Source organism: Haliotis cracherodii, unplaced genomic scaffold (assembly GCF_022045235.1).
Source record: "Haliotis cracherodii isolate W230 unplaced genomic scaffold, xgHalCrac1.p SCAF_14, whole genome shotgun sequence".
Lineage (NCBI taxonomy): Eukaryota > Metazoa > Mollusca > Gastropoda > Lepetellida > Haliotidae > Haliotis > Haliotis cracherodii.
The window spans coordinates 23,018,070-23,043,603 of record NW_027266269.1 but is presented as its reverse complement, the minus strand read 5'-3'; the positions used below and the strand labels follow the sequence as shown (position 1 = coordinate 23,043,603).

General features: G+C 42.8%; 3 protein-coding genes across 6 annotated transcripts in view; 2 read left to right on the top strand and 1 right to left on the bottom strand.

The window, feature by feature from the left end:
* Positions 1-2,236: 2,236 nt before the first annotated feature.
* LOC139460634 (C-type lectin domain family 4 member M-like) overlaps positions 2,237-25,534 on the bottom strand; it is a 32,188-nt gene continuing 8,890 nt past the window's right edge. The window contains exons 1-6 of one of the 4 annotated variants that reach the window (XM_071242103.1): positions 20,050-20,181; positions 18,038-18,231; positions 15,623-15,856; positions 7,477-7,710; positions 3,223-3,411; positions 2,237-2,892 (exon numbers count right to left, since the gene is read on the bottom strand). In XM_071242103.1, the coding sequence (XP_071098204.1) occupies positions 2,684-2,892; positions 3,223-3,411; positions 7,477-7,710; positions 15,623-15,806 (816 nt within the window). In that variant the 5' untranslated portion in view covers positions 15,807-15,856; positions 18,038-18,231; positions 20,050-20,181 and the 3' untranslated portion in view covers positions 2,237-2,683. Of the gene's footprint in view, positions 2,893-3,222; positions 3,412-7,476; positions 7,711-15,622; positions 16,063-18,037; positions 18,300-20,049; positions 20,182-25,534 lie in introns of those variants that run through there. The other 3 variants (XM_071242101.1, XM_071242100.1, XM_071242099.1) reach the window with 3 other exon arrangements.
* On the top strand, positions 11,762-13,771 carry LOC139460635 (uncharacterized). Its single transcript, XM_071242104.1, has 2 exons — positions 11,762-11,885; positions 12,952-13,771. Exons 1-2 carry the CDS (start codon positions 11,762-11,764, stop codon positions 13,656-13,658), a joined length of 831 nt encoding a protein of 276 aa, XP_071098205.1. The 3' UTR covers positions 13,659-13,771.
* On the top strand, positions 19,906-21,821 carry LOC139460636 (uncharacterized). Its single transcript, XM_071242105.1, has 2 exons — positions 19,906-20,029; positions 21,103-21,821. The coding sequence occupies exons 1-2, from the start codon at positions 19,906-19,908 to the stop codon at positions 21,807-21,809; spliced, it is 831 nt and encodes a 276-aa protein (XP_071098206.1). The 3' UTR covers positions 21,810-21,821.

Sequence of the window (25,534 nt, the reverse complement as noted above, 5' to 3'; positions counted from 1 at the left end):
AATAGGATCAGGGACATTGATGAAAATGTCAGGTGTCAATTTGTCAGTACAAAGTGTCAGAAATAATGGACAGTTGGCCTTGCTAAAATTCCACCTTGTAACAGGTGGATCATCATTCTTGTTAACAGCTGAAAGTATTGTGGGGAAATGGTCACTGCCACATAGGTCGTTGTGGGCAGTCCATTCAAATTCGTTATACACATTTGGATCTATGAGTAACAGATCAAGAGCAGAATATGTTACAGTAGCGGGATGTAAATATTGCATCTGATCCATCATAAATATGCATAAATTGTTATTTGAAATGAAATCTTCCAGGATTTTCCCTTTGTTGTTGGTGTCAGTACTTCCCCATAGAGGGTTATGCCCATTTAGGTCACCCATGATGACACATGGTCTTGGGAGCTGATCAATCAAAACCTTGAAGAACAGACTGCTGAAGAGGAGACGATGATGAAATGTATACAGAGCAAAGGGTGAAGGTTATATGTAAAGAAAGACGAACAGCAACATCTTGAAGGTTGCCTTTGAGAAGGACAGGGCTAGGGTGACATCCTGCCTCACCAAAATAGAAGCGCCACCACTGGCTCTGTCATCTGGAAGTGAAAACGAATGATACGATTTGTACTGACGAAAATCAAATTTATCTGTGTTTTCAGGTATGTTTCTTGTCAGCTAAACGCTGATGGTTTAAAATCTTGCGATGATAACTGTAGATCATTAAAATTGTTCCTCTGCAATTCCATTGTATTAAATTAGAAGCTCCGCTCATAGAGGTTCAACGGGGGTACGTAAGTGAGTGGAGGGGACATTCCTATGTACTGGGAGGGCTGGAGTAACCTCCATGTCCAATGGTTCAAAGGGATTATAAACCACTACAGGGCACGCAACAGGAGAAGGCTCACCCAAGTGCTGGAGTGCCCTGGTCTTTCTCCTCATTTGCGTTTTTGATAGATGGGCTTTCAATTTGTTGACTGGTTAAAGTTTGCAGACTCTCTGTCTGAGATGAGGATGACAGTGTTGCTGGTTTACTTGGCGTAGCTTCATCAATGATGATCAGATCATCGTTGATCCAAGAGATCTCAGTTTGACAAATGGATTTAGTGATTTTGGGACCTGAAGACAGAGAAGTGACTGTGGCTGAAGACACTGCGGCAGAATATGATATACTGGAAGGTGTCTGAGATGGTAGAAGTAGCTTTTTGGCATCAGAGTATGATATGTTGTTTGTATGCTTGATTTTTAATATCTTAGATTCATGAACAAAAATTGGGCAGGATTTGGACGAGGACAAGTGCTCCCCACTGCAGTTGGCACATTTGAGCACATTTGTGCATTCTGTACCTTCATGAGAACCACCGCAATGGAGGCACCTTGTCTTGGCAGTGCAAGATTTGGCCCCGTGACCAAAGTGTTGACACTTGAAACACCGGAGTGGATTTGGAACATAAACCTCCACACCGATGTTGAAGCATCCAGGTTTAATTGATTTTGGAACAGTAGACATTGAAAAAGTGAAGAGATATTTTTGTGTTTGATTATATTGCCATCTTCTGATTTTCGCGTGAACCGCTTAATAGCGGTGACACCTTGATGTTCTAGTTCAGTCGCAATCTCTTCTTCTGTCATTTCTGACAGACAAAATGCTCGATCTCTTATGATACCTCGACTAGAATTCAGTGTGTTGTGCACTGAGACAGCAACCCGCATGTTAACAAATTGTTTGATTGCTATCTCTGTGCACATTCCACGATGATGGAACCAGAACGAAGACGAGTAACGTTCTTCACTTCGCCACAAGCACTTTGGATGCCCTTTGATATGGCAAAAGGATTCAGCTTCAGAGGAGTGTCATCTGCTGATGCTATAACGATGAATCGTGGCCAAGAATCTGCAACAATAGGTGATACTTCGTCGTCAGACGAAACAAAATCGACGTGGCGACAATTGTTTGCTTTAAACGAACCAGGAGATTTGTTGTGAGACATGATGTGAGTATTTGATTCGACACCTCTGCTCCCCACCAGCCTTCGAGTGTCTACAAGTACCCTGACCACCTGATCCCGTTAGTCGCCTTTCTACCCCGAATCTTCACGGGTCGACACACCCTGGGTGGTTTGTTGATGAATGAAGGAGCATAAGACTAACAATCTCAACTTCTTTATTATGAGGAACACAACGTTTCGGTGTATATGCTTACTCTTGCATCAGGTGAATGAATGCAATGAGACAGAGACCATACATGTGTACATATAATAAAAGTAATAAGATTAGAAGCCAGCAGATAATTTGCACTGATAGGTGGAAGCCAACACATCACAGTAATTAGTGAGTGAGTGAGTGAGTGAGTATGGTTTTTACGCCGCTGTTGGCAATATTCAAGCAAAGTCACGGCGGGGGACACCAGAAATGGGCTTCACACATTGTATCCATGTCGGGAATCGAACCCGGGTCTTCGGCGTGACGAGCGAAAGCTTTAACCACTAGGCTTCCCAACTGCCCCTCACAGTAATTAACGTTGATAGTAATGTGCAGCTGCATACCAGGACTTAAATTCTCACTGATTGGTGATTTGCAATGGACAATGGGAAAACGGGAGGCCGGGGGTACTTAGCACTGCAGGTAGGTGGTGTCAACTTGTGGAGAGCTCCAAACAGAACAAGTAGCCAAGATAATAATGAGTTCAATTCAGTCGGATTTCGCAAACGTAATATGCCTCTGTGTCACAGCTTTCATCATTCCACTTGTACTGCTGATGCCGAAGGAGGTCTATGCAACTGCCATCTCCACTGGGTTCTCCTGGAAACCACGGTGGTGATGTGATGGTGTTGTTGTCAAGCCACTGCCACTCCTTGGCGCCATCCTCATATCGGGCTCCAATCCAAGATGCTTCTGCAATAGATTGTTTGTGTTTGTTTGTTGTTTAACGCCGTACTCAGCAATACTCCAGCTATATGACGGCGGTCTGTAAATAATCGAGTCTGGGCCAGACAATCCAGTGATTAATATCATGAGCATAGATCCGAGCAATTGGGATTGATGACATGCATCAACCAAGTCAGCGAACCTGACCACCCGATCCCGTTAGTCGCCTTGTACAAGCGTAGTCACCTTTTACGGCAGACAGACCGTCGTCATTAAGCTGGAATATTGGCCAACAACCAACCAACCCTATTAGGCTTAAACCAATGACAACAATACAATAACTAAACAAAAACATACCGAAGGAAAATTGATTCAGAAGCTCTCCCAACTTATCCTTTTTGCTGGCAGTGTCAGGTCTGATCAGATGTCCTTGGCTGATGGCGCATGTTCTTTCAGCATCAGCCCAGTTCTTTTGCTCTTGGGATTCTATCCTGTAGTACATGTCAGTGTCGGCATCCCATGTGTAGCCAGGAGATGATACACATACTGAAAGAAAACAGTGAGTGAGTGAGGTCTTTTTAACGCCGCTTTTAACAGTATCCAAGTTATATCACGCGTGTCAGCTTAATGTGGGAAGAAAGCCCGAAGCGTTGCAGGTCTTAGATGTCTACCCCTTCGGTAACACCCACGAGCACGGGTATGGTGCTGACAAACCTAGAAACATAATCGGGGCGAACCGGGATTCGAACCCTCAATCATTGTTTTCTGGCGTGTCCAAGGGAAGCAACTCTGCACAGCGAATTGCGGCGCTTTAGACGACTGGGCCACCCGTGCCCCCTGAAAGGAAACAGACAGTTGCTTGTTTATGTTTACTCGTAATCTTCGTCTAATGTCCTGCGCACTTTCATCAATTCGTGCAAAATGAAAATGACTTAAAATATAACGTGAAATTAATATGCCAATTCCCCAATAACTACTGTCAACGCAGTCAGTTCCAAGAAATATTACCGGGCATCAAATTCCAAATAATACATCTGAAAAGATGGGATCTACGTTGGTTAAATCAAATACTGTTTTTATAACATTACTGGTATAGGTAAGACTTTTCTAACTGATCATCTGGTCACTTTCAGTTTACTTGACACGACGTGGTCAACACGGCACATGCGCAGTAGGTGTCTGTGCCTGTGGAGTTGCGGCACGTGTGTCCATCAGGGACATGCCCGCCGTCACACCTACAGGAACCCTGGTGACAGTGGGAGTTGAGCAGAGACTCGCAGTCCACGTCCAGCTCACAATCAGAACTAACCGTAGACAAAGCTATACCACAAAGAGTGGTATATACTGTTTGCGTTCGCGATTGTCTGACGAAGACTTGTCTTTCAATCTAAACTTCTTTTTCTTCTCAAGATAATTGCCACGGTTTTACAAATAACCCTTACAGACTCTGATGGTGAGAGGTGTAGGGCTTGGTGTGATAATAACATTATTTAGAATAATAAGTGCCACAATAACAGTTAATATATCAACTAACTTGTTCCAAGAATAGGGCTATGTTTTTAAAAATTAAATCTAAATTATACTTAAATTTGCTTTGTCGTATTATTTGCATAAAATCCTTGAGTTCTTTTTACAAAATGATCAAAATCTAGTTAACTTATATTCTTGAGCGATATACAAACAATTTTGCTAATAATAAAATATAAATAAAGGATTAAGAATGAGAAGTTTTTAGTATGAGCCCTGTAAAGACACACGTGCAATAACACACTGTGTTACTAAATCTGAATCAACTGCTTTTGAAGAAAAAGTACATTCTAAAATCTATTGATGTTAAGACAGTACAATAAATAGCAAGCATAGTCGCCTTTTACGGCAAGCATGGGTTGCTGAAGATCTAGATCTATTCTACCCCGGATCTTCACGGATCTCGATTTAGAGATTCTTGAAGCACATAACAGTACTTCTTGTGGTCAATGTGACATTGTCATTGTTTGTTGCTCAGCCATTGCGGGTAACTGAAGAACCGATGTTGCCGCTAGAGCAACTCTTGACAATTCAATGTATCTACATCACATCTAATGCGGTGAGTTTTAACCATCGATCAAAAGTTATAGATGGGATAATGTGTAAATATAAAACGCCAACGTCAGAGAATAATCAGTCTCGATTATCCGCCCAAACAATACATAATAGTGCTAAAATATGAATGGATCACTGAAAATCAAATTTTCGCGAAAAAGGTAAGCATGTCCTGCTCTACTGGTCGCCCCCGCAATTTGAGCGGGGTAATAACATTATGTAGCGCCAACTATCCAAGTTGGAAGTCGGGTGCTTTATGAATGCTTTACGTTATGCCTCCCTGCATTTATTCATGATATCGGCTTAACGGAAAACGTATGCTGTCATCATGTTTAATGTAGTTCACATATGTGTCTGGATGTATTTTACTTGTGTCAAACGTGTTTGTTTTATATTGACTCTGTTTGTACATAGATAAATTCATCTCGTGGCTCTATTGCTCATATACTCTTTAAAAAAAGAGGCGCAAAGCCATATTTGTGTGAGGTAGGAAAATACATTTAAACGAGGAACCGTACAAGGTATTGAGCCAAAATGTTGTGGAGAGAACACTTGGTGATTGTAGTTATCTCAGTTATCGGTTCATAGGAAAAGACCCGTGAAGATCCGGGGTGGAATAGGTCTTCAGCAACCCATGCTTGCCGTAAAAGGCGACAATGCTTGTCGTAAGAGGCGACTGACGGGATCGGGTGGTCAGGCTCACTGACTTCGTTGATGCATGCCATTGATCCCAATAGCGTGGATCGATGCTCATGACTGGATTCACTGGATTGTCTGGTCCAGACTCGATTATTTACAGACCGCAGGAATATAGCTATAATATTGCTGAGTGACAATCTCCCCGACGTCCGTAGACCCGTGCTCTTCCATCCACTTGACGGAGGAGAAATCTTGATTCGTCGCTGAACCAGACGTCTCTCCATCGCAGTTGAGACCATACCCTGCGTTGACGACACCAATGCAGTCGTTGTTGACGATGTTGTCGGCTGAATATGACGCGTGGAACAGGACGTATTGTTCGTAGACCTGCTGCTCTTAAACGGTTTCGTAAGGTCTGGTCGGAGATTCTGCGCAGTCTGGGTATTTGAGATGTGGTTGCGGTGGCGGTGGTCGTCCTTTTACGTAGGTGGCGCACTCGGATGTAGCGATCTTGGGCGGGAGTGGTTACTCTTAGTCGTCCCGGCCATGGCCGATCAGGTGTCGACTCATGCTTTTGAAAACGATCCCATAGCCTTGTGATGGTGCTGGTCGTTACATTGAAAACCCTGGCTACAGCTGATCGGGATTCCTCTGCCTGCAAGTGGCCGATGACGGTTTTTTTGCACTTCTGTTAATCTTGGCATGTTGTTGTACTGTCACTGTTCGATTGACGCAGATGCCAGGCAATCAAAAACTCTGAATACCGTTCATAATGCTGCTACACCTGCAGTGCGTGCAACTGCAATGGTCCTTTTGTCAATTGTCTTGATGCGTTTTTCCGAATCGTACGTGTTTCCCGACTAATGGTATGCAGGTCCTTGTTTTGATCATTTTGATCCGCGAAATTTGTGACTGACACTTTTCATATAAAACCTCTTAATTTTGCACCTCTTGGTCCGCGAATGTTGCTTTCATGGCCACAAATATCCGTTTTGTTTCCTTTTTTTTAAGAGTATACTTTGCCGATGCTTCGTTAAATATTAAAATCATTCACTCATACCCGCATATGTTCTATTCAAAGGCCAGTGTGGAGATTTGATCCAGAACTATAAGAGAGAAATGTCAGAAATGTAATATTTATATGGTCGACCCTACCATATAAATGAGCTTACTTGTGCGGGGAGCGTGCGAGCTAGGCAGATACTTTCTCCTGTATTGCAAGAACATGAAGTTCATGTGGGTGTTATCATTATAGAAAATGGTATGATGAAGATGTCTTGCATTTACTTTCTTTTTTTCACAGAGAAAACACTAGATTAGTATTGAAATTGTTCGGGTAGTACACATTGTGTATTATATATCAACGTATCAAATGTAGGTTAATAACATATACCGTTTTCAATTTTGTTTCTACTGAAACTCTCCGGGTTGTCTCGGACTAAGGTTTTGACAACATACACCATGTTTTCACGTATTTAAGAAGGAAAAATGAAAACAATTCAACCAATTTTTAGCGTTAATTAAACATTTGTTATCTGCAGTTTACTGAGAAAACAACATGTGAAATGCCGGTCGCCTCGTCTGTTTCCCTTTTGAGATCTATGTAAGATAAATCCTCTCCACTAGACTGTATGATGAAGCGGGTGGCCTAACCCTTTCAATATTCAACCTTCTCTTCGTGTCGTGCAAAAAGCCAGTAGCTCCAGCCTTATGTGTCTTCACTTCACAACATATGGGGTAAAATCGTACATTTTCTTTTTTATGAAGATTTCAAAGAGCATCGTACAACTATTCCTCACACACACACACACACACACACACACACACACACACACACACACACAGGGGACAGTTTACCCCATGTACAACGAGTGGCATCACATAACGTACCTCTGATGGCTGTATCGTCCCGACACATCTGCTGAAATGCAATGTTGACGTCGCATGCTACGTCGAGTTGTTGAAGTTTCCGAAGTTGCGTACAGAGGACATCAAGATGACGGGTACAGGAAACAGACCATACAGGATACAGTAACACATAACAGAGAAGACGTCCGGTGTTACAGGCGACCATCGTTGTTTGTATCCAGTACCACAAGGACGCGTGCTGAATCTTGTGTGAATCTGTGTTTAGAGCCATGATTAATGTGACGCCATTACTAATGGAAAAGCCTCCGTAGTAATTAGAGACGATGCAGACATGGTCATAAAGATTAGCCCTATAAGCTACTTGTTAACATTCATAATGTATCATTGTGATAGTTAGGTTTAACATGAGAAGTGCAATCTGTCAAACTCAAGGTGAGAACATTTGTTCACGACAGCAAAATAGTGTGTGTGTGTGTGTGGGGGGGGGGGGGGGGGGGGGGGGTGATTTTCATAAAAGAGACGAAGCGGGTCTTGGATTTGTTTCCGTTCTTCATTTGCAAATTCAACTGAAAGAGAATATCATACTCTGTGCTACTTAAAATCAATGTGTCTGGTACGAAGAAATGTTTCTCATTACCGGAAACAACGTTCCATGCAATACACTGGTCTGCTTGATGGAACTGATCACAGAAGAATTGTGGGGTCGTCAGGAAGAAAGTAGGCGTCCACAACTGTAACAAATCCATGACCTTCATCAAACATACTGAGCTTCAGTCTTCAGTCTTCCACAGTGCAGTCATAGAAGATAATGGACATTTAAGATTGGTTATTGGTTGGTTTGGTGTTTTAGACTGCACTCAGCAATATTCCAGGTATATGACGGCGGTCTGTAAATAAACGAGTCTGGACCAGACAATCCAATGATTGATCATCGATCCACGCAATTGGGATCGATGACATGCTTCAACCAAGTCAGCGAGCCTGATCACCCGATCACGTTCGTCGCCTCTAACAGCAAGCATAGTCGCATTTTACGGCATGCATTGGTTCTGAAGACCTATTCTACCCCGGGTCTCCAGGGGTCTGTTGTAGAGAAGCGCGCTTCATGGGTAAACCAAACACACCAACTCAGACCGTTGTGGGTTTCAAATGTACTAATATCTGCTTGTCTCCACTGATCCCTTACATTATAAATAATAGTGCGATGAAACTATTACTTTGAACAGATTTATGATCAGACGTGGTACCAGAAACCTATGATCGTGGGTTCATATCCCGTGCTCGTTGCCCAAGCTCGTGTTTTTTCACCATAATTGTAAACGTATGAAACCAGCATCTCTTAGGGTTTTCCTCCCACATCAAGCTGACGAGCTGATGTAACTGGAATACTGGAAGTTCATCTCACTCATACCTAAAGGCGACTATGCTTGTCGGGTGGTCAGGCTCGCTGATTTGGTTGATGCATGTCATCGATCCTAATTGCGTGGGTCGATGCTCATGATATCCCGCCGTCATATACCTGTAATATTGCTGAATGCGGCGTTACACAACCAACCAACCAAACCCAAAACCATTACATGTACAGGGGTTCAACGGGACATGTTGACCAATTACTACCAGTTGTGGTTTACAACCTATCTGTGTGCTTCCTTGTCAATGAGCCCCTAGTAACGCCACCCTTTTATTTACAATATCTGAAGTCATGAGGGTTCCTTTTTGTGTTTATAAGATTTACTTCCCAACTGATATACTAGGATAGTCTCCCTGCATTCGACAATTCAATTGCGTGGATCGATGCTCAGGATGTCAATCACTGGATTGTCTGGTCCAGATTCGATTATTTATAGACCGCACTCACACAGCTGGAATAGTGCGGCGTTAAACAAACCAACAAAAATATTTATAATGAAAGAGATCAGTTGAGACACGCAGATATTGGTAGATTTGAAACCCACAACGGTCTGAGTGACTATGTTTGATTTGCCCATGAAGCGCACTTCTAAACAACAGTTATCTCCCAATGCGTACTGTTCACGCTTCCCAAAATAGCTCGCCTCGCTAAACGGAAACCAGGTTACGTCTCCGTGCTGTAGAGCAATGCGCTGTTTGAGGAAATAGGTCACACAGACCTTTTCACCCTCTGATCATTGCGCTCGATAAACATAAAACCGCTCAGTGTTGACGTTTAGAGATAGGATGTTTTAAAAACTATACTTATGATGATTTATGAGATGTATTGTGTTCACATCTCATAAATGTGTGATGCATCCTACGAATAACTGTAAACTGTCTCCCGGCAAGCAATAACGCTGCACTGTGACCTCTGAAGCTCCTTATCATAAGCGACCCATTGTGTATGTCACGGGGTCAAACTTGATCCTGTGTCCATTGAAACAGGCTCTTTTTGGAAATACGAACATCAATGGACTCGACAATACCTCAGAGAGACGCAATGATAGTGGTCGACTGTGTTGCTCGTGATGCACAAGTAGAACAAACGCTAGAAAGGCCCTCGTTTGTTTCCCTCGCACACAGCCGAGGCTGCTGTGACCCGGCGAAGCTGTAAAATCCAGGTCAGTGCAAGCTCGAGAATGTTGCTGTACACGCCGAGATAACGCTTATCATTTAGTCTCTGAAATGAACATATCTTACGGAAAAAAAGTTAAACTATAAAAAAGGAGCACAGAGACTCCGTGGCCGGATACAAAGGGGGGAGGGGGTATTTCGAAAAAAAGACAATAAATTGATCTTAGTTGTGCACACACACCTTTTCAAAAAAGCTGTATCCGCCCATGGATTCTCTTCATTTGCAGTAATCTAGACTTGCCAAACATTATAGACTTTCATGGTCTGTATTGGATATATTTATATCGGGGTCTGTAAGACAGTCTAGTCAAGGTGAGGTGAGGTGAAATGGGGTTTGACGTCGCGTCTAAGATACTTGCGCTTATATAGCGACGTGCATGCATGTGTGTGTGTGGCTACTTTTACGAGTCCCGACTGATGCTGATTTACAGCGCTAGCACATTGAGATACCATGCCGCAGTTTAACATGAATACCCCACTCAGACACAGTATACTGACTCCGAGCCGACCAGTCCTTGCATATGCCCCTTAATGTCGAGCACCAGACAGGGTAATAACAAGTACCAGCTTTTAACGTCTTTTGGTGTGACGCGGCTGGGGATCGAACCCCGGACCTTCCGCTCTCCGCGCGGACGCTCTACCATTAGACCACGGAGGCGGTCGACTAGGCAAGGACTGTACACACTGAGATAAGGCTTATCCATCCCGGGCACCGGTACGGCGAACTCCGTGCAGTAAACGTGATCTATACAGAAGCCGAACTGTGTGGAAAGGTTAAACTACGTCAGAAGGTGTTGCATGCAGACTGATTGGATCAGTTTCTTTTAATACGTGTTTGTTTGTTTGTTTAGTTGTTGTTAACGCCGTACTCAGCAATATTCCAGCTATATGGCAACGGTCTGTAAATAATCGAGTCTTGGCCAGACAATCCAATGATCCCGTTAGTCGCATCTTACGACAAGCATAGTCTCGTAGGTGACTCTTCACGGGTCAGGATACCTGGGAGTACCTCGAAAATACCTATTCTGCAAAATCCGGGGACCGTTCTACTATTGTTGATACGAAACCTGATGATGAATGTATATAATGGGACAAAAAATAAATGGGGTTTAACGTCCCGTTAAGATATACTACACTTATATGGCGTATAACGTGGCGTTATATATATAAATAGGGACTTATGCCTGTCTATCATCCATCTCTTGGGTCCAGTCTTTGCTGAGCGCCGGGCAGGGTAACAAGAAGAAACATCTCTTAAGGTTGGTTGGTTGGTTTGTTGTTTAACGCTGCACTCAGCAATATTCCAGCTATATGACGGAGGTCTGTAAATAATCGAGTCTGGACCAGACAATCCAGTGATTGATATCATGAGCATCGATCCACGCCATGGGGATCGATGACATGAATCAACCAAGTCAGCCAGCCTTGACCACCCGATCCCGTTAGTCGCCTTTTACGACAAGCATAGTCACCTTTTACGGCTCGCATAAGTTGCTGAAGACCTATTCTACCCCGGAATCTTCACGGGTCTCTCTTGAGGCCTTTAGGTTAGACGTGACCGGGTATCGAACCGCCGATCCTCCAATCTCCGGGCAGATGCTCTGACCATCAGACCAGTGTTTAAAAACGTAGCAAAATGACTGACAGTAAATGTATATCTATATTTCAGATTAAAGACGTTTTCCCCTATCATGGGCCCTGGTTGTTCGGAAGAACAAGCATGACTTCTCAAAGGCTGACAATTCATTTGGCTTTGTTCACCTCATATTTCATGTGCATTGTTTTCGCACATGAACATATACATGTACGAGTGAAACGAAAGTCCGGAGACCGCCCCTTGCCAGGTAAATAAAACCAATCTTACCTTTTGTGTGAAGTGCTTCTTGCTTCAGCTTCCAGTCACAAAACCCGTGAAGATCCGGGGTAGAACAGGTCTTCAGCAACCCATGCTTGCCGTAAAAGGCGACTATGCTTGTCGTAAAAGGCGACTAACGGGATCGGGTGGTCAGGCTCGCTGTCTTGGTTGATGCATATCATTGGTCCCAATTGCGTGATCGATGCGTATGTTAATCACTGGATTGTCTGGTCCAGACGCGATTATTTACAGACCGCCGTCAAATAGCTGAAATAGGAGTGCGGCGTTAAACAACAAACAAACCAACCAACCATTATTCAACAAGATCAGGTTATTTCTGAGAAATGTAACATTATATATATCTACACGGATGTTATTTCAGTTTTAGATTATAACAAAAGGACACACGAGATTGAAATGGCATACCTGACATATACTATCTTCATAGATCACCTCCGTCGTCTAGTGGACAGAGGGTCTGCCCATACGGTTCGTGGGTTCGATCCCCGACCTTGTCATACCGAGATACGATAAAAGGTGGTACTTGTTGTTACCCCGTCTGGCTTCGGCATAAATTAGTCTTCATGTAAAACAGCGGCATTGTATCTCAGTGGGTGAGCACCATAAACTCGGCATTAATACGGACTAGTACAAACAGACACACACACACACACACACACACACACACAGGTGCATGAACATCGTTATATAAGTGCAATAATCATGAACGTGACGTTGAACCCCATTTCACCTTCCCGCTTCCCCCCTTCGCATATTCCTGAATTTATTCTTAAGTGGAGTTCAGATGATATTAATGGAACAATAATCCTGTCGTTACTGCAGACAGATAATGTACTCACCAAAGATTTGAAACAAAGATAAGAAATCAGTTTCCTAGATTCACATACTATTGTAGCATTCTTATCGATGACAAACTGTATCCTTTGAGCACAACGTTTCTGACATGTCTTATACATCAAGAAAATATTGTGATAGCCACACACAAGAAGAGCTCTCGCACATCACTGACCCAAGTTTTGTCTTTTTTTGTCCAGGTCAATGCCTCGCCTTCAATAGAGGTGGAAGTAGTCGACTTCATTACTACGCCTGTTGCAACAACATCAACGACACCGACTCCTCCTGCGACGGACGAACATACCATCGAGCATCAAGTGCGAGCTACTGCAACTCCGGAGGAACAGACAACGGACACGGGGTGATTGTGTCGTCATTTGCCTGCGGTGGGTGTACAGGGCAGAGTAATGTGGCGAACACATGCAAACCTAGCAAATGGTTGGACATTCCTGGAACATGCTTTCTGTTTACTTCCTGTTTCGAAAAACACTGTAAGAGGCTCTACAGTCACCAGGGCAGCGGTTTAAATTTGCAAGTTGTAGACCCATCGAGTTCAATGCCCGAGTCCTGTTACAATGGAGTATGCGATGATGGTGAAACCACTGACAACTGCCCTGCCGACTGTTGTTTCAAACTAAACCCATCTCAATGCACATGGGTTAACAATGACAAGTGCATTCCGAAGTTTTGTGACACTCCCTCATGCTCAGCTAATGGTGGAGAAGGGGTCTTCTCGACCGTAAGCACCTACATTATTGGTATCTTTGTTCTTGGGCTGGCGATAATGTGCCTATATTTAGGCAGCAACAAAATTACGTATTTTTGCTTCAGATGTTTGTCTATTTGTAAGAAACTTTCTTATCACGGTGTTACAAATGCATGTAGAGAACCATCCCATTATGTGTAAGAGCTGGAGCAAATTAGGACGCAACAGATTGGGCATTTGTTCTTTGAATTCTGGATTATTCTCAAGAAAACATTTGGTGTTTAAGTTGGTTGGTTTGTTGTTTAACGCCGCACTCAGCAATATTCCAGTTATATGACGGCGGTCTGTAAATAATCGAGTCTGGACCAGACAATCCAGTGATTGACATCATGAGCATCGATCCACGCATTTAGGATCGATGACATGTATCAACCAAGTCAGGGAGCCTTACAACCTGATCCCGTTAGTCGCCTGTTACGGCAAACGTTGGTTGCTGAAGACCTATTCTACCACGGATCTTCACGGGTCCAATATGATCAGACAGTGGCCCTGTCGGGGCGTTGAAATCCCCACCTATGGCGACTAACGGGATCGGGTGGTCAGGCTCACTGGTAGCACGTCTGATAATAAATCTGTTCAAAGTAATAGTTTCATCGCACTATTATTTATAATGTAAGGGATCAGAGGAGACAAGCAGATATTGGTACATTTGAAACCCACAACGGTCTGAGTGGGTGTGTTTGGTTTACCCATGAAGCGCGCTTCTCTACAACAGACCCCTGGAGACCCGGGGTAGAATAGGTCCTCAGCAACCCATGCTTGCCGTAAAATGCGACTATGCTTGTCGTAAGAGGCGACTAACGGGATCAGGTGGTCAGACTCGCTGACTTGGTTGATGCATGTCATCGATCACAATTGCGTGGATCGATGCTCATGATATTAATCACTGGATTGTCTGGTCCAGACTCGATTATTAACAGACCGCCATGTGGTTCATGTGGGTGTTATCATTATAGAAAATGGTATGATGAAGATGTCTTGCATTTCCATTCTTTTTTTCACAGTGAAAACACTAGATTAGTATTGAAATTGTTCGGGTAGTACACAGTTTGTATTATATATCAACGTATCAAATGTAGGTTACAATAACATATACCGTTTTAATTCTGTTTCTACTGAAACTCTCCAGGTTGCCCCGGACTAAGGTTTTGACAACATACACCATGTTTTCACGTATTTAAGAAGGAAAAATGAAAACAATTCAACCAATTTTTAGCGTTAATAAAACATTTGTTATCTGCAGTTTACTGAGAAAACAACATGTGAAATGCCGGACTTTCTCATAGACAACAGACCCTTGAAGATTCCGGGGTAGAATAGGTCTTCAGCAACCCATGCTTGCCGTAAAAGGTGACTATGCTTGTCGTAAAAGGCGACTAACGGGATCGGGTGGTCAGGCTCGCTGACTTGGTTGATGCATGTCATCGATCCCAATTGCGTGGATCGATGCTCATGATTTCACCCACCGGATTGTCTGGTCCAGACTCGATGATTTACAGACCGCCGTCACATAGCTGGAATATTGCTGAGTGCGGCGTTAAACAACCAATCAACCAACCATAGACAACACCTACATATATGTGAAATTTGGGGATAGGGCATTTAGGCAAGAAGTAGGCATCCCCATGGCAACCAATTGTGCTCCCCTTCCTGCTGATCTGTTTCTTTATGCTAGGAATGTCAAAGTCAAACAAAGTAATTGGCGAAGATTTTTAACTTAAGCTTCAGGTTTTTCGATAATCCGATACCATTCGATAGCCACCAAATAGCCAAGAACAGGAGACCGGGGGGAGGGGGGGGGTCGCCTCGTCTGTTTCCTTTTTAAGATCTATGTAAGATAAAACCCCTCCACTAGACTGTATGATGAAGCGGGTGGCCTAACCTTTTCAATATTCAACCTTCTCTTCATGTAGTGCAATAAGCCAGTAGCTCCAGCCTTATGTGTCTTCACTTCACAACATTTGGGGTAAAAACGTACATTTTCTTTTTTATGAAGATTTCAAAGAGCATCGTACAACTATTCCTCACACACACACACACACACACACACACACACACAGGGGAAAGTTTACCCCATGTACAACGAGTGACATCACATAACGTACCTCTAATGGCTGTATCGTCCCGACACATCTGCTGAAATGCAATGTTGACGTCGCATGCTACGTCGAGTTGTTGAAGTTTCCGAAGTTGCGTACAGAGGACATCAAGATGACGGGTGCAGGAAACACACCATACAGGATACAGTAACACATACCAGAGAAGACGTCCGGTGTTACAGGCGACCATCGTTGTTTGTATCCAGTACCACAAGGACGCGTGCTGAATCTTGTCTGAATCTGTGTTTAGAGCCATGATTAATGTGACGCCATTACTAATGGAAAAGCCTCCTTAGTAATTAGAGACGATGCAGTAATGGTCATAAAGATTAACCCAATAAGCTACTCATTAACATTCATAATGTATCATTGTGATAGTTAGGTTTAACATGAGAAGTGCTATCTGTCAAACTCAAGGTGAGAACATTTGTTCACGACAGCAAAATAGTGTGTGTGTGTGTGTGTGTGTGTGTGTGTGTGTGTGTGTGTGGAGGGGGGGGGGGGGGGGGGGGTTGATTTTCATAAAAGAGAAGAAGCGGGTCTTGGATTTGTTTCTGTTCTTTATTTGCAAATTCAACTGAAAGAGAATATCATACTCTGTGCGACTTAAAATCAATGTGTCTGGTACGAAGAAACGTTTCTCATAACCGGAAACAACGTTCCATGCAATACACTGGTCTGCTTGATGGAACCACTCACAGAAGAATTGTGGGGTCGTCAGGAAGGCGTCCACAACTGTAACAAATCCATGACCTTCATCAAACATACTGAGCTTCAGTCTTCCACAGTGCAGTCATAGAAGATAATGGACATTTAAGATTGGTTGTTGGTTGGTTTGGTGTTTTACGCTGCACTCAGCAATATTCCAGGTATATGACGGCGGTCTGTAAATAAACGAGTCTGGACCAGACAATCCAATGATTGATCATCGATCCACGCAATTGGGATCGATGACATGCTTCAACCAAGTCAGCGAGCCTGATCACCCGATCACGTTCGTCGCCTCTAACAGCAAGCATAGTCGCATTTTACGGCATGCATTGGTTCTGAAGACCTATTCTACCCCGGGTCTCCAGGGGTCTGTTGTAGAGAAGCGCGCTTCATGGGTAAACCAAACACACCCACTCAGACCGTTGTGGGTTTCAAATGTACTACTATCTGCTTGTCTCCACTGATCCCTTACATTATAAATAATAGTGCGATGAAACTATTACTTTGAACAGATTTATGATCAGACGTGCTACCAGAAACCTATGATCGTGGGTTCATATCCCGTGCTCGTTGCCCAAGCTCGTGTTTTTTCACCATAATTGTAAACGTATGAAACCAGCATCTCTTAGGGTTTTCCTCCCACATCAAGCTGACGAGCTGATGTAACTAGAATACTGGAAGTTCATCTCACTCATACCTAAAGGCGACTATGCTTGTCGGGTGGTCAGGCTCGCTGATTTGGTTGATGCATGTCATCGATCCTAATTGCGTGGGTCGATGCTCATGATATCCCGCCGTCATATACCTGTAATATTGCTGAATGCGGCGTTACACATCCAACCAACCAAACCCAAAACCATTTCATGTGGAGGGGTTCAACGGTACATGTTGACCAATTACTACCAGTTGTGGTTTACAACCGATCAGTGTGCTTCCTTGTCAATGAGCCCCTTGTAACGCCACCCTTTTGTTTACAATATCTGAAGTCATGAGGGTTCCTTTTTGTGTTTATAAGATTTACTTCCCAACTGATATACTAGGATAGTCTCCCTGCATTCGACAATTCAATTGCGTGGATCGATGCTCAGGATGTCAATCACTGGATTGTCTGGTCCAGACTCGATTATTTATAGACCGGACTCATATAGCTGGAATAGTGCGGCGTTAAACAAACCAACAAAAATATTTATAATGAAAGAGATCAGTTGAGACACGCAGATATTGGTAGATTTGAAACCCACAACGGTCTGAGTGACTATGTTTGATTTACCCATGATGCGCACTTCTCAACAACAGTTATCTCCCAACGCTTACTGTTCATGCTGCCCAAAATAGCTCGCCTCGCTAAACGGAAACCAGGTTACGTCTCCGTGCTGTAGAGCAATGCGCTGTTTGAGGAAATAGGTCACACAGACCTTTTCACCCTCTGATCATTGCGCTCGATTAACATAAAACCGCTCAGTGTTGACGTTTAGAGATAGGATGTTTTAAAAAACTATACTTATGATGATTTATGGGATGTATTGTGTTCACATCTCATAAATGTGTGATGCATCCTACGAATAACTGTAAACTGTCTCCCGGCAAGCAATAACGCTGCACTGTGACCTCTGAAGCTCCTTATCATAAGCGACCCATTGTGTATGTCACGGGGTCAAACTTGAAACAGGCTCTTTTTGGACATACGAACATCGATGGACTCGACAATACCTCAGAGAGACGCAATGATAGTGGTCGACTGTGTTGCTCGTGATGCACAAGTAGAACACACGCTAGAAAGGCCCTCGTTTGTTTCCCTCGCACACAGCCGAGGCTGCTGTGACCCGGCGAAGCTGTAAAATCCAGGTCAGTGCAAGCTCGAGAATGTTGCTGTACACGCCGAGATAACGCTTATCATTTAGTCTCTGAAATGAACATATCTTACGGAAAAAAAGTTAAACTATAAAAAAGGAGCACAGAGACTCCGTGGCCGGATACAAAGGGGGGAGGGGGTATTTCGAAAAAAAGACAATAAATTGATCTTAGTTGTGCACACACACCTTTTCAAAAAAGCTGTATCCGCCCATGGATTCTCTTCATTTGCAGTAATCTAGACTTGCCAAACATTATAGACTTTCATGGTCTGTATTGGATATATTTATATCGGGGTCTGTAAGACAGTCTAGTCAAGGTGAGGTGAGGTGAAATGGGGTTTGACGTCGCGTCTAAGATACTTGCGCTTATATAGCGACGTGCATGCATGTGTGTGTGTGGCTACTTTTACGAGTCCCGACTGATGCTGATTTACAGCGCTAGCACATTGAGATACCATGCCGCAGTTTAACATGAATACCCCACTCAGACACAGTATACTGACTCCGAGCCGACCAGTCCTTGCATATGCCCCTTAATGTCGAGCACCAGACAGGGTAATAACAAGTACCAGCTTTTAACGTCTTTTGGTGTGACGCGGCTGGGGATCGAACCCCGGACCTTCCGCTCTCCGCGCGGACGCTCTACCATTAGACCACGGAGGCGGTCGACTAGGCAAGGACTGTACACACTGAGATAAGGCTTATCCATCCCGGGCACCGGTACGGCGAACTCCGTGCAGTAAACGTGATCTATACAGAAGCCGAACTGTGTGGAAAGGTTAAACTACGTCAGAAGGTGTTGCATGCAGACTGATTGGATCAGTTTCTTTTAATACGTGTTTGTTTGTTTGTTTAGTTGTTGTTAACGCCGTACTCAGCAATATTCCAGCTATATGGCAACGGTCTGTAAATAATCGAGTCTTGGCCAGACAATCCAATGATCCCGTTAGTCGCATCTTACGACAAGCATAGTCTCGTAGGTGACTCTTCACGGGTCAGGATACCTGGGAGTACCTCGAAAATACCTATTCTGCAAAATCCGGGGACCGTTCTACTATTGTTGATACGAAACCTGATGATGAATGTATATAATGGGACAAAAAATAAATGGGGTTTAACGTCCCGTTAAGATATACTACACTTATATGGCGTATAACGTGGCGTTATATATATAAATAGGGACTTATGCCTGTCTATCATCCATCTCTTGGGTCCAGTCTTTGCTGAGCGCCGGGCAGGGTAACAAGAAGAAACATCTCTTAAGGTTGGTTGGTTGGTTTGTTGTTTAACGCTGCACTCAGCAATATTCCAGCTATATGACGGAGGTCTGTAAATAATCGAGTCTGGACCAGACAATCCAGTGATTGATATCATGAGCATCGATCCACGCCATGGGGATCGATGACATGAATCAACCAAGTCAGCCAGCCTTGACCACCCGATCCCGTTAGTCGCCTTTTACGACAAGCATAGTCCCCTTTTACGGCTCGCATAAGTTGCTGAAGACCTATTCTACCCCGGAATCTTCACGGGTCTCTCTTGAGGCCTTTAGGTTAGACGTGACCGGGTATCGAACCGCCGATCCTCCAATCTCCGGGCAGATGCTCTGACCATCAGACCAGTGTTTAAAAACGTAGCAAAATGACTGACAGTAAATGTATATCTATATTTCAGATTAAAGACGTTTTCCCCTATCATGGGCCCTGGTTGTTCGGAAGAACAAGCATGACTTCTCAAAGGCTGACAATTCATTTGGCTTTGTTCACCTCATATTTCATGTGCATTGTTTTCGCACATGAACATATACATGTACGAGTGAAACGAAAGTCCGGAGACCGCCCCTTGCCAGGTAAATAAAACCAATCTTACCTTTTGTGTGAAGTGCTTCTTGCTTCAGCTTCCAGTCACAAAACCCGTGAAGATCCGGGGTAGAACAGGTCTTCAGCAACCCATGCTTGCCGTAAAAGGCGACTATGCTTGTCGTAAAAGGCGACTAACGGGATCGGGTGGTCAGGCTCGCTGTCTTGGTTGATGCATGTCATTGGTCCCAATTGCGTGATCGATGCGTATGTTAATCACTGGATTGTCTGGTCCAGACGCGATTATTTACAGACCGCCGTCAAATAGCTGAAATAGGAGTGCGGCGTTAAACAACAAACAAACCAACCAACCATTATTCAACAAGAGCAGGTTATTTCTGAGAAATGTAACATTATATATATCTACACGGATGTTATTTCAGTTTTAGATTATAACAAAAGGACACACGAGATTGAAATGGCATACCTGACATATACTATCTTCATAGATCACCTCCGTCGTCTAGTGGACAGAGGGTCTGCCCATACGGTTCGTGGGTTCGATCCCCGACCTTGTCATACCGAGATACGATAAAAGGTGGTACTTTTGTTACCCCGTCTGGCTTCGGCATAAATTAGTCTTCATGTAAAACAGCGGCATTGTATCTCAGTGGGCGAGCACCATAAACTCGGCATTAATACGGACTAGTACAAACAGACACACACACACACACACACACACACACACACACACACAGGTGCATGAACATCGTTATATAAGTGCAATAATCATGAACGTGACGTTGAACCCCATTTCACCTTCCCGCTTCCCCCCTTCGCATATTCCTGAATTTATTCTTAAGTGGAGTTCAGATGATATTAATAGAACAATAATCCAGTCGTTACTGCAGACAGATAATGTACTCACCAAAGATTTGAAACAAAGATAAGAAATCAGTTTCCTAGATTCACATACTATTGTAGCATTCTTATCGATGACAAACTGTATCCTTTGAGCACAACGTTTCTGACATGTCTTATACATCAAGAAAATATTGTGATAGCCACACACAAGAAGAGCTCTCGCACATCACTGACCCAAGTTTTGTCTTTTTTTGTCCAGGTCAATGCCTCGCCTTCAATAGAGGTGGAAGTAGTCGACTTCATTACTACGCCTGTTGCAACAACATCAACGACACCGACTCCTCCTGCGACGGACGAACATACCATCGAGCATCAAGTGCGAGCTACTGCAACTCCGGAGGAACAGACAACGGACACGGGGTGATTGTGTCGTCATTTGCCTGCGGTGGGTGTACAGGGCAGAGTAATGTGGCGAACACATGCAAACCTAGCAAATGGTTGGACATTCCTGGAACATGCTTTCTGTTTACTTCCTGTTTCGAAAAACACTGTAAGAGGCTCTACAGTCACCAGGGCAGCGGTTTAAATTTGCAAGTTGTAGACCCATCGAGTTCAATGCCTGAGTCCTGTTACAATGGAGTATGCGATGATGGTGAAACCACTGACAACTGCCCTGCCGACTGTTGTTTCAAACTAAACCCATCTCAATGCACATGGGTTAACAATGACAAGTGCATTCCGAAGTTTTGTGACACTCCCTCATGCTCAGCTAATGGTGGAGAAGGGGTCTTCTCGACCGTAAGCACCTACATTATTGGTATCTTTGTTCTCGGGCTGGCGATAATGTGCCTATATTTAGGCAGCAACAAAATTACGTATTTTTGCTTCAGATGTTTGTCTATTTGTAAGAAACTTTCTTATCACGGTGTTACAAATGCATGTAGAGAACCATCCCATTATGTGTAAGAGCTGGAGCAAATTAGGACGCAACAGATTGGGCATTTGTTCTTTGAATTCTGGATTATTCTCAAGAAAACGTTTGGTGTTTAAGTTGGTTGGTTTGTTGTTTAACGCCGCACTCAGCAATATTCCAGCTATATGACGCGGTCTGTAAAATATTCGTGTGTGGACCACACAATCCAGTGATTGACATCCTGCGCATCGATCCACGCAACTGGGATCGATGACATGTATTAACCAAGTCAGTGAGCCTGTCCCATATTTTAATCTACTTTTCAATGCTAATTTATAGAAAGGGATTTTCACTTGTGCTTGGATTATTGGGCCTGTAATTCCTTTGTATAAATCTGGTGACTCCGAAGCATTATAGAGGCATATCACTCCAAAATGTAATGGGATTATTATTTATTATTGTTGGTTAAACTACTCGGGTCATTGGCTGTAATCAACGAGATCTTTTCGGAATCCCAAGCTGGATTTAGAGAGGATAATTCAACAACTGATAATATTTTTGTTTTGCAGGCATTCTGTCATAAGTATTTAAGAAAACCAAAACATCGCTTTTCTACAGCGTTTATAGATTTTAAAAAGGCGTTTGATTTTGTTGATAGAAAGAAACTGTTGCATGTACTTATTCAAAAGGCCTTCATTGCAAAATGTATAAAGTTATTGAAAAAATGTATTAAAATGTGCGTGCATGTGTGAAAATAAGTCATAGTGGATCGGGTGTTTTAACACCTCTTGTGGTGTAAGACAGGGCTGTATGTTGAGCCCATTATTGTTTTCCTCTTAATGTCAATCAATTAAAGTCTGAAGTTGAGGCAAGTGAATGTCGAGAACTTTTTGCATGTGAAGTTACTGAAACAATTTAGCTGCTGCTCTTTGCAGATGGTATTGTCCTACTTGCAGACTCGTTGACAGAATTGCAAAGATATATTAGACTTATTTTGTAATAAATGGGTAAAAGAGGTAAGGATGGAATATTATGGAAGTCAAATATTATGTTTTAATGGTATCTAACAAAATGGTTTTATGAATCTAAAGAAGTCTCAGCAATTTCACATAATACATACCTTGGCATTATATGTTCATCAAAGTTCATCTGATCTATAGCTTGTGAGATTATTTCATTACAGACTAGAAAGTCATATTTTCCGTTATTTTAACTTATGAAAACCTATTCAGATATATCTGTTACTTAGTAGATAATGTTTACATCAGTTAACTTTACTGAGTAGATGATGTATATTCCCGTTCACTTGTCGGCGTATATAATGTATATACCAGTTGACCAGTGTAATGTATACACCATTGTATATAGACTTGCCTGAGTAGATAATATCTACCAGTTGACTCGCCTGAGTAGATAACGTTTAAACCAGTTGACTTGCCTGAGTAGATAACGTATCTACTAACTGACTTGCCTGAGTAGATAACGTATCTACCAGCTGACTTGCCTGAGTAGATAACGTAAATACCAGCTGACTTGCCTGAGTAGATAACGTTACTACTAGCTGACTTGCCTGAGTAGATAACGTATCGACCAGTTGACTTGCCTGAGTAGATAACGTATCTACCAGCCGACTTGCCTGAGTAGATAACGTAAATACCAGCTGACTTGCCTGAGTAGATAACGTTACTACTAGCTGACTTGCCTGAGTAGATAACGTATCGACCAGTTGACTTGCCTGAGTAGATAACGTAAACACCAGTTGACTTGCCTGAGTAGATAACGTAAATACCAGTTGACTTGCCTGAGTAGATAACGTATCTACCAGGTGACTTGCCTGAGTAGATAACGTATCTACTAACTGACTTGCCTGAGTAGATAACGTATCTACCAGCTGACTTGCCTGAGTAGATAACCTATTTACCAGTTGACTTGCCTGAGTAGATGACGTATCAACTAGATGACTTGCCTGACTTCTCGCACAAGCAATCATATCACACAGTATGCCAAAATGGATTTTATATGGAACGTGAGCAAAAACAGAATGCAAGCAATGTTATTATTCCATGACGTCATTGATAAGTATGTAGGGGTGTGGCTGGGGTGTTTAACAAATCATCATGGTACATGTATTTTTACTCGGGGTCTGATATTATTATAATGCTGTCCTTTTATCCTCTGGTGCAGTACTCCTGCCCTTCCGGTGGACCTGAAACCAAACGATTGTATTCAGTATTTCTCTGGCTGCATGTCAACATAATTCCCACACCGATACTACAGGAGAGACACTAGCGGGCTGTTGTCATCTGCTTATCAACCAAACGTGTTGTTTGCAGCGAAACCAACCTCTTTTAGCAACAATCCTAGTTAATGGGTGAGTGAGTTGGGCCCAACGCTGCTTTGTGGGAGGATAGCACCAAGAGATGCAAGTCTCAGACGTATATCACAAACATAATCAGAGAAAATCTTGGATTCCAACAGACGGCCACAGGTTACTGACACCCCTAATTCTACACAGCGAATTACACAAACCAAGACGACTGATCGAGCAGGTTAATCAACAATCTGAGAGGTTAATGAAAACCATCACATCGACAAACACTTTCCAACTCTTGCTGCCTTCAGCCAATCGTTCCTGTAGCAATCGCATACATCAAGAGTAATGCTGCTATCATTATTACAATTCTTATGTTGTATCGTTTTCATCATGATTATAATCATCAAAAGAAGAGTGAGTGAGTGAGTATGGTTTTACGCCGCTTTTAACAATATTCCAGCAATATCACGGCGGGCGACACCAGAAATGGGCTTCACACATTGTACCCATGTCGGGAATAGAAACCGGGGCTTCGAACGGCGTGACGAGCGAACGCTTTAACCACAAGGCTACCCGACCGCCCCTGAACGTAGGAACGTATCTGTTTGAAAGTATTATTGTGAACATGATCATGCACATCAGTATTAAAATATTGATATTAACATGATATTAATATGACTACGCATATATGAATGTATCGGTATGAACATATCAGCATAAACCTATAGGTATGGATATATATGTATGAATGTATCGGTATGAACATATCAGCATAAACCTATAGGTATGGATATATATGTATGAATGTATCGGTATGAACATATCAGCATAAACTTATAGGTATGGATATATATGTATGAATGTATCGGTATGAACATATCATCATAAATCTATAGGTATGGACATATCTAAATGAACGTATCGGTATGAACATAGCATAAATCTATAGGTATGGATATATATGTATGACTGTATCGGTATGAACATATCAGTATAAATCTATAGGTATGGGCATGTCTGTATGAATGTATCGGTATGAACATATCAGCATAAATCTATAGGTATGGATATATATGTATGACTGTATCGGTATGAACATATCAGCATAAATCTATAGGTATGGGCATGTCTGTATGAATGTATCGGTATGAACATATCAGCATAAATCTGTAGGTACGGAATTTTCTATATGAATGTATCGGTATGAACATATCAGCATAAATCTATAGGTACGGACATATCTGTATGGACGTATCGGTATGAACATATCAGCATAAATCTATAGGTACGGACATATCTGTATAAACGTATCGGTATGAACATATCAGCATCAACCTATAGGTATGAACATATCTGTCTGAACGTATCGGTATGAACATATCAGCATAAATCTATAGGTGTAGACATATCTATATGAATGTATCGGTGTGAACATACCAGCATAAATCTATAGGTATGGACATA

Bases quoted from the DNA above. Each gene is read 5' to 3' on its own strand.
- LOC139460636 (XM_071242105.1), top strand. From the start codon at position 19,906: ATGACTTCTCAAAGGCTGACAATTCATTTGGCTTTGTTCACCTCATAT. The intron at 20,030-21,102 runs GTAAATAAAACC...TTTTTTGTCCAG, and splicing joins CGGAGACCGCCCCTTGCCAG to GTCAATGCCTCGCCTTCAAT.
- LOC139460635 (XM_071242104.1), top strand. From the start codon at position 11,762: ATGACTTCTCAAAGGCTGACAATTCATTTGGCTTTGTTCACCTCATAT. The intron at 11,886-12,951 runs GTAAATAAAACC...TTTTTTGTCCAG, and splicing joins CGGAGACCGCCCCTTGCCAG to GTCAATGCCTCGCCTTCAAT.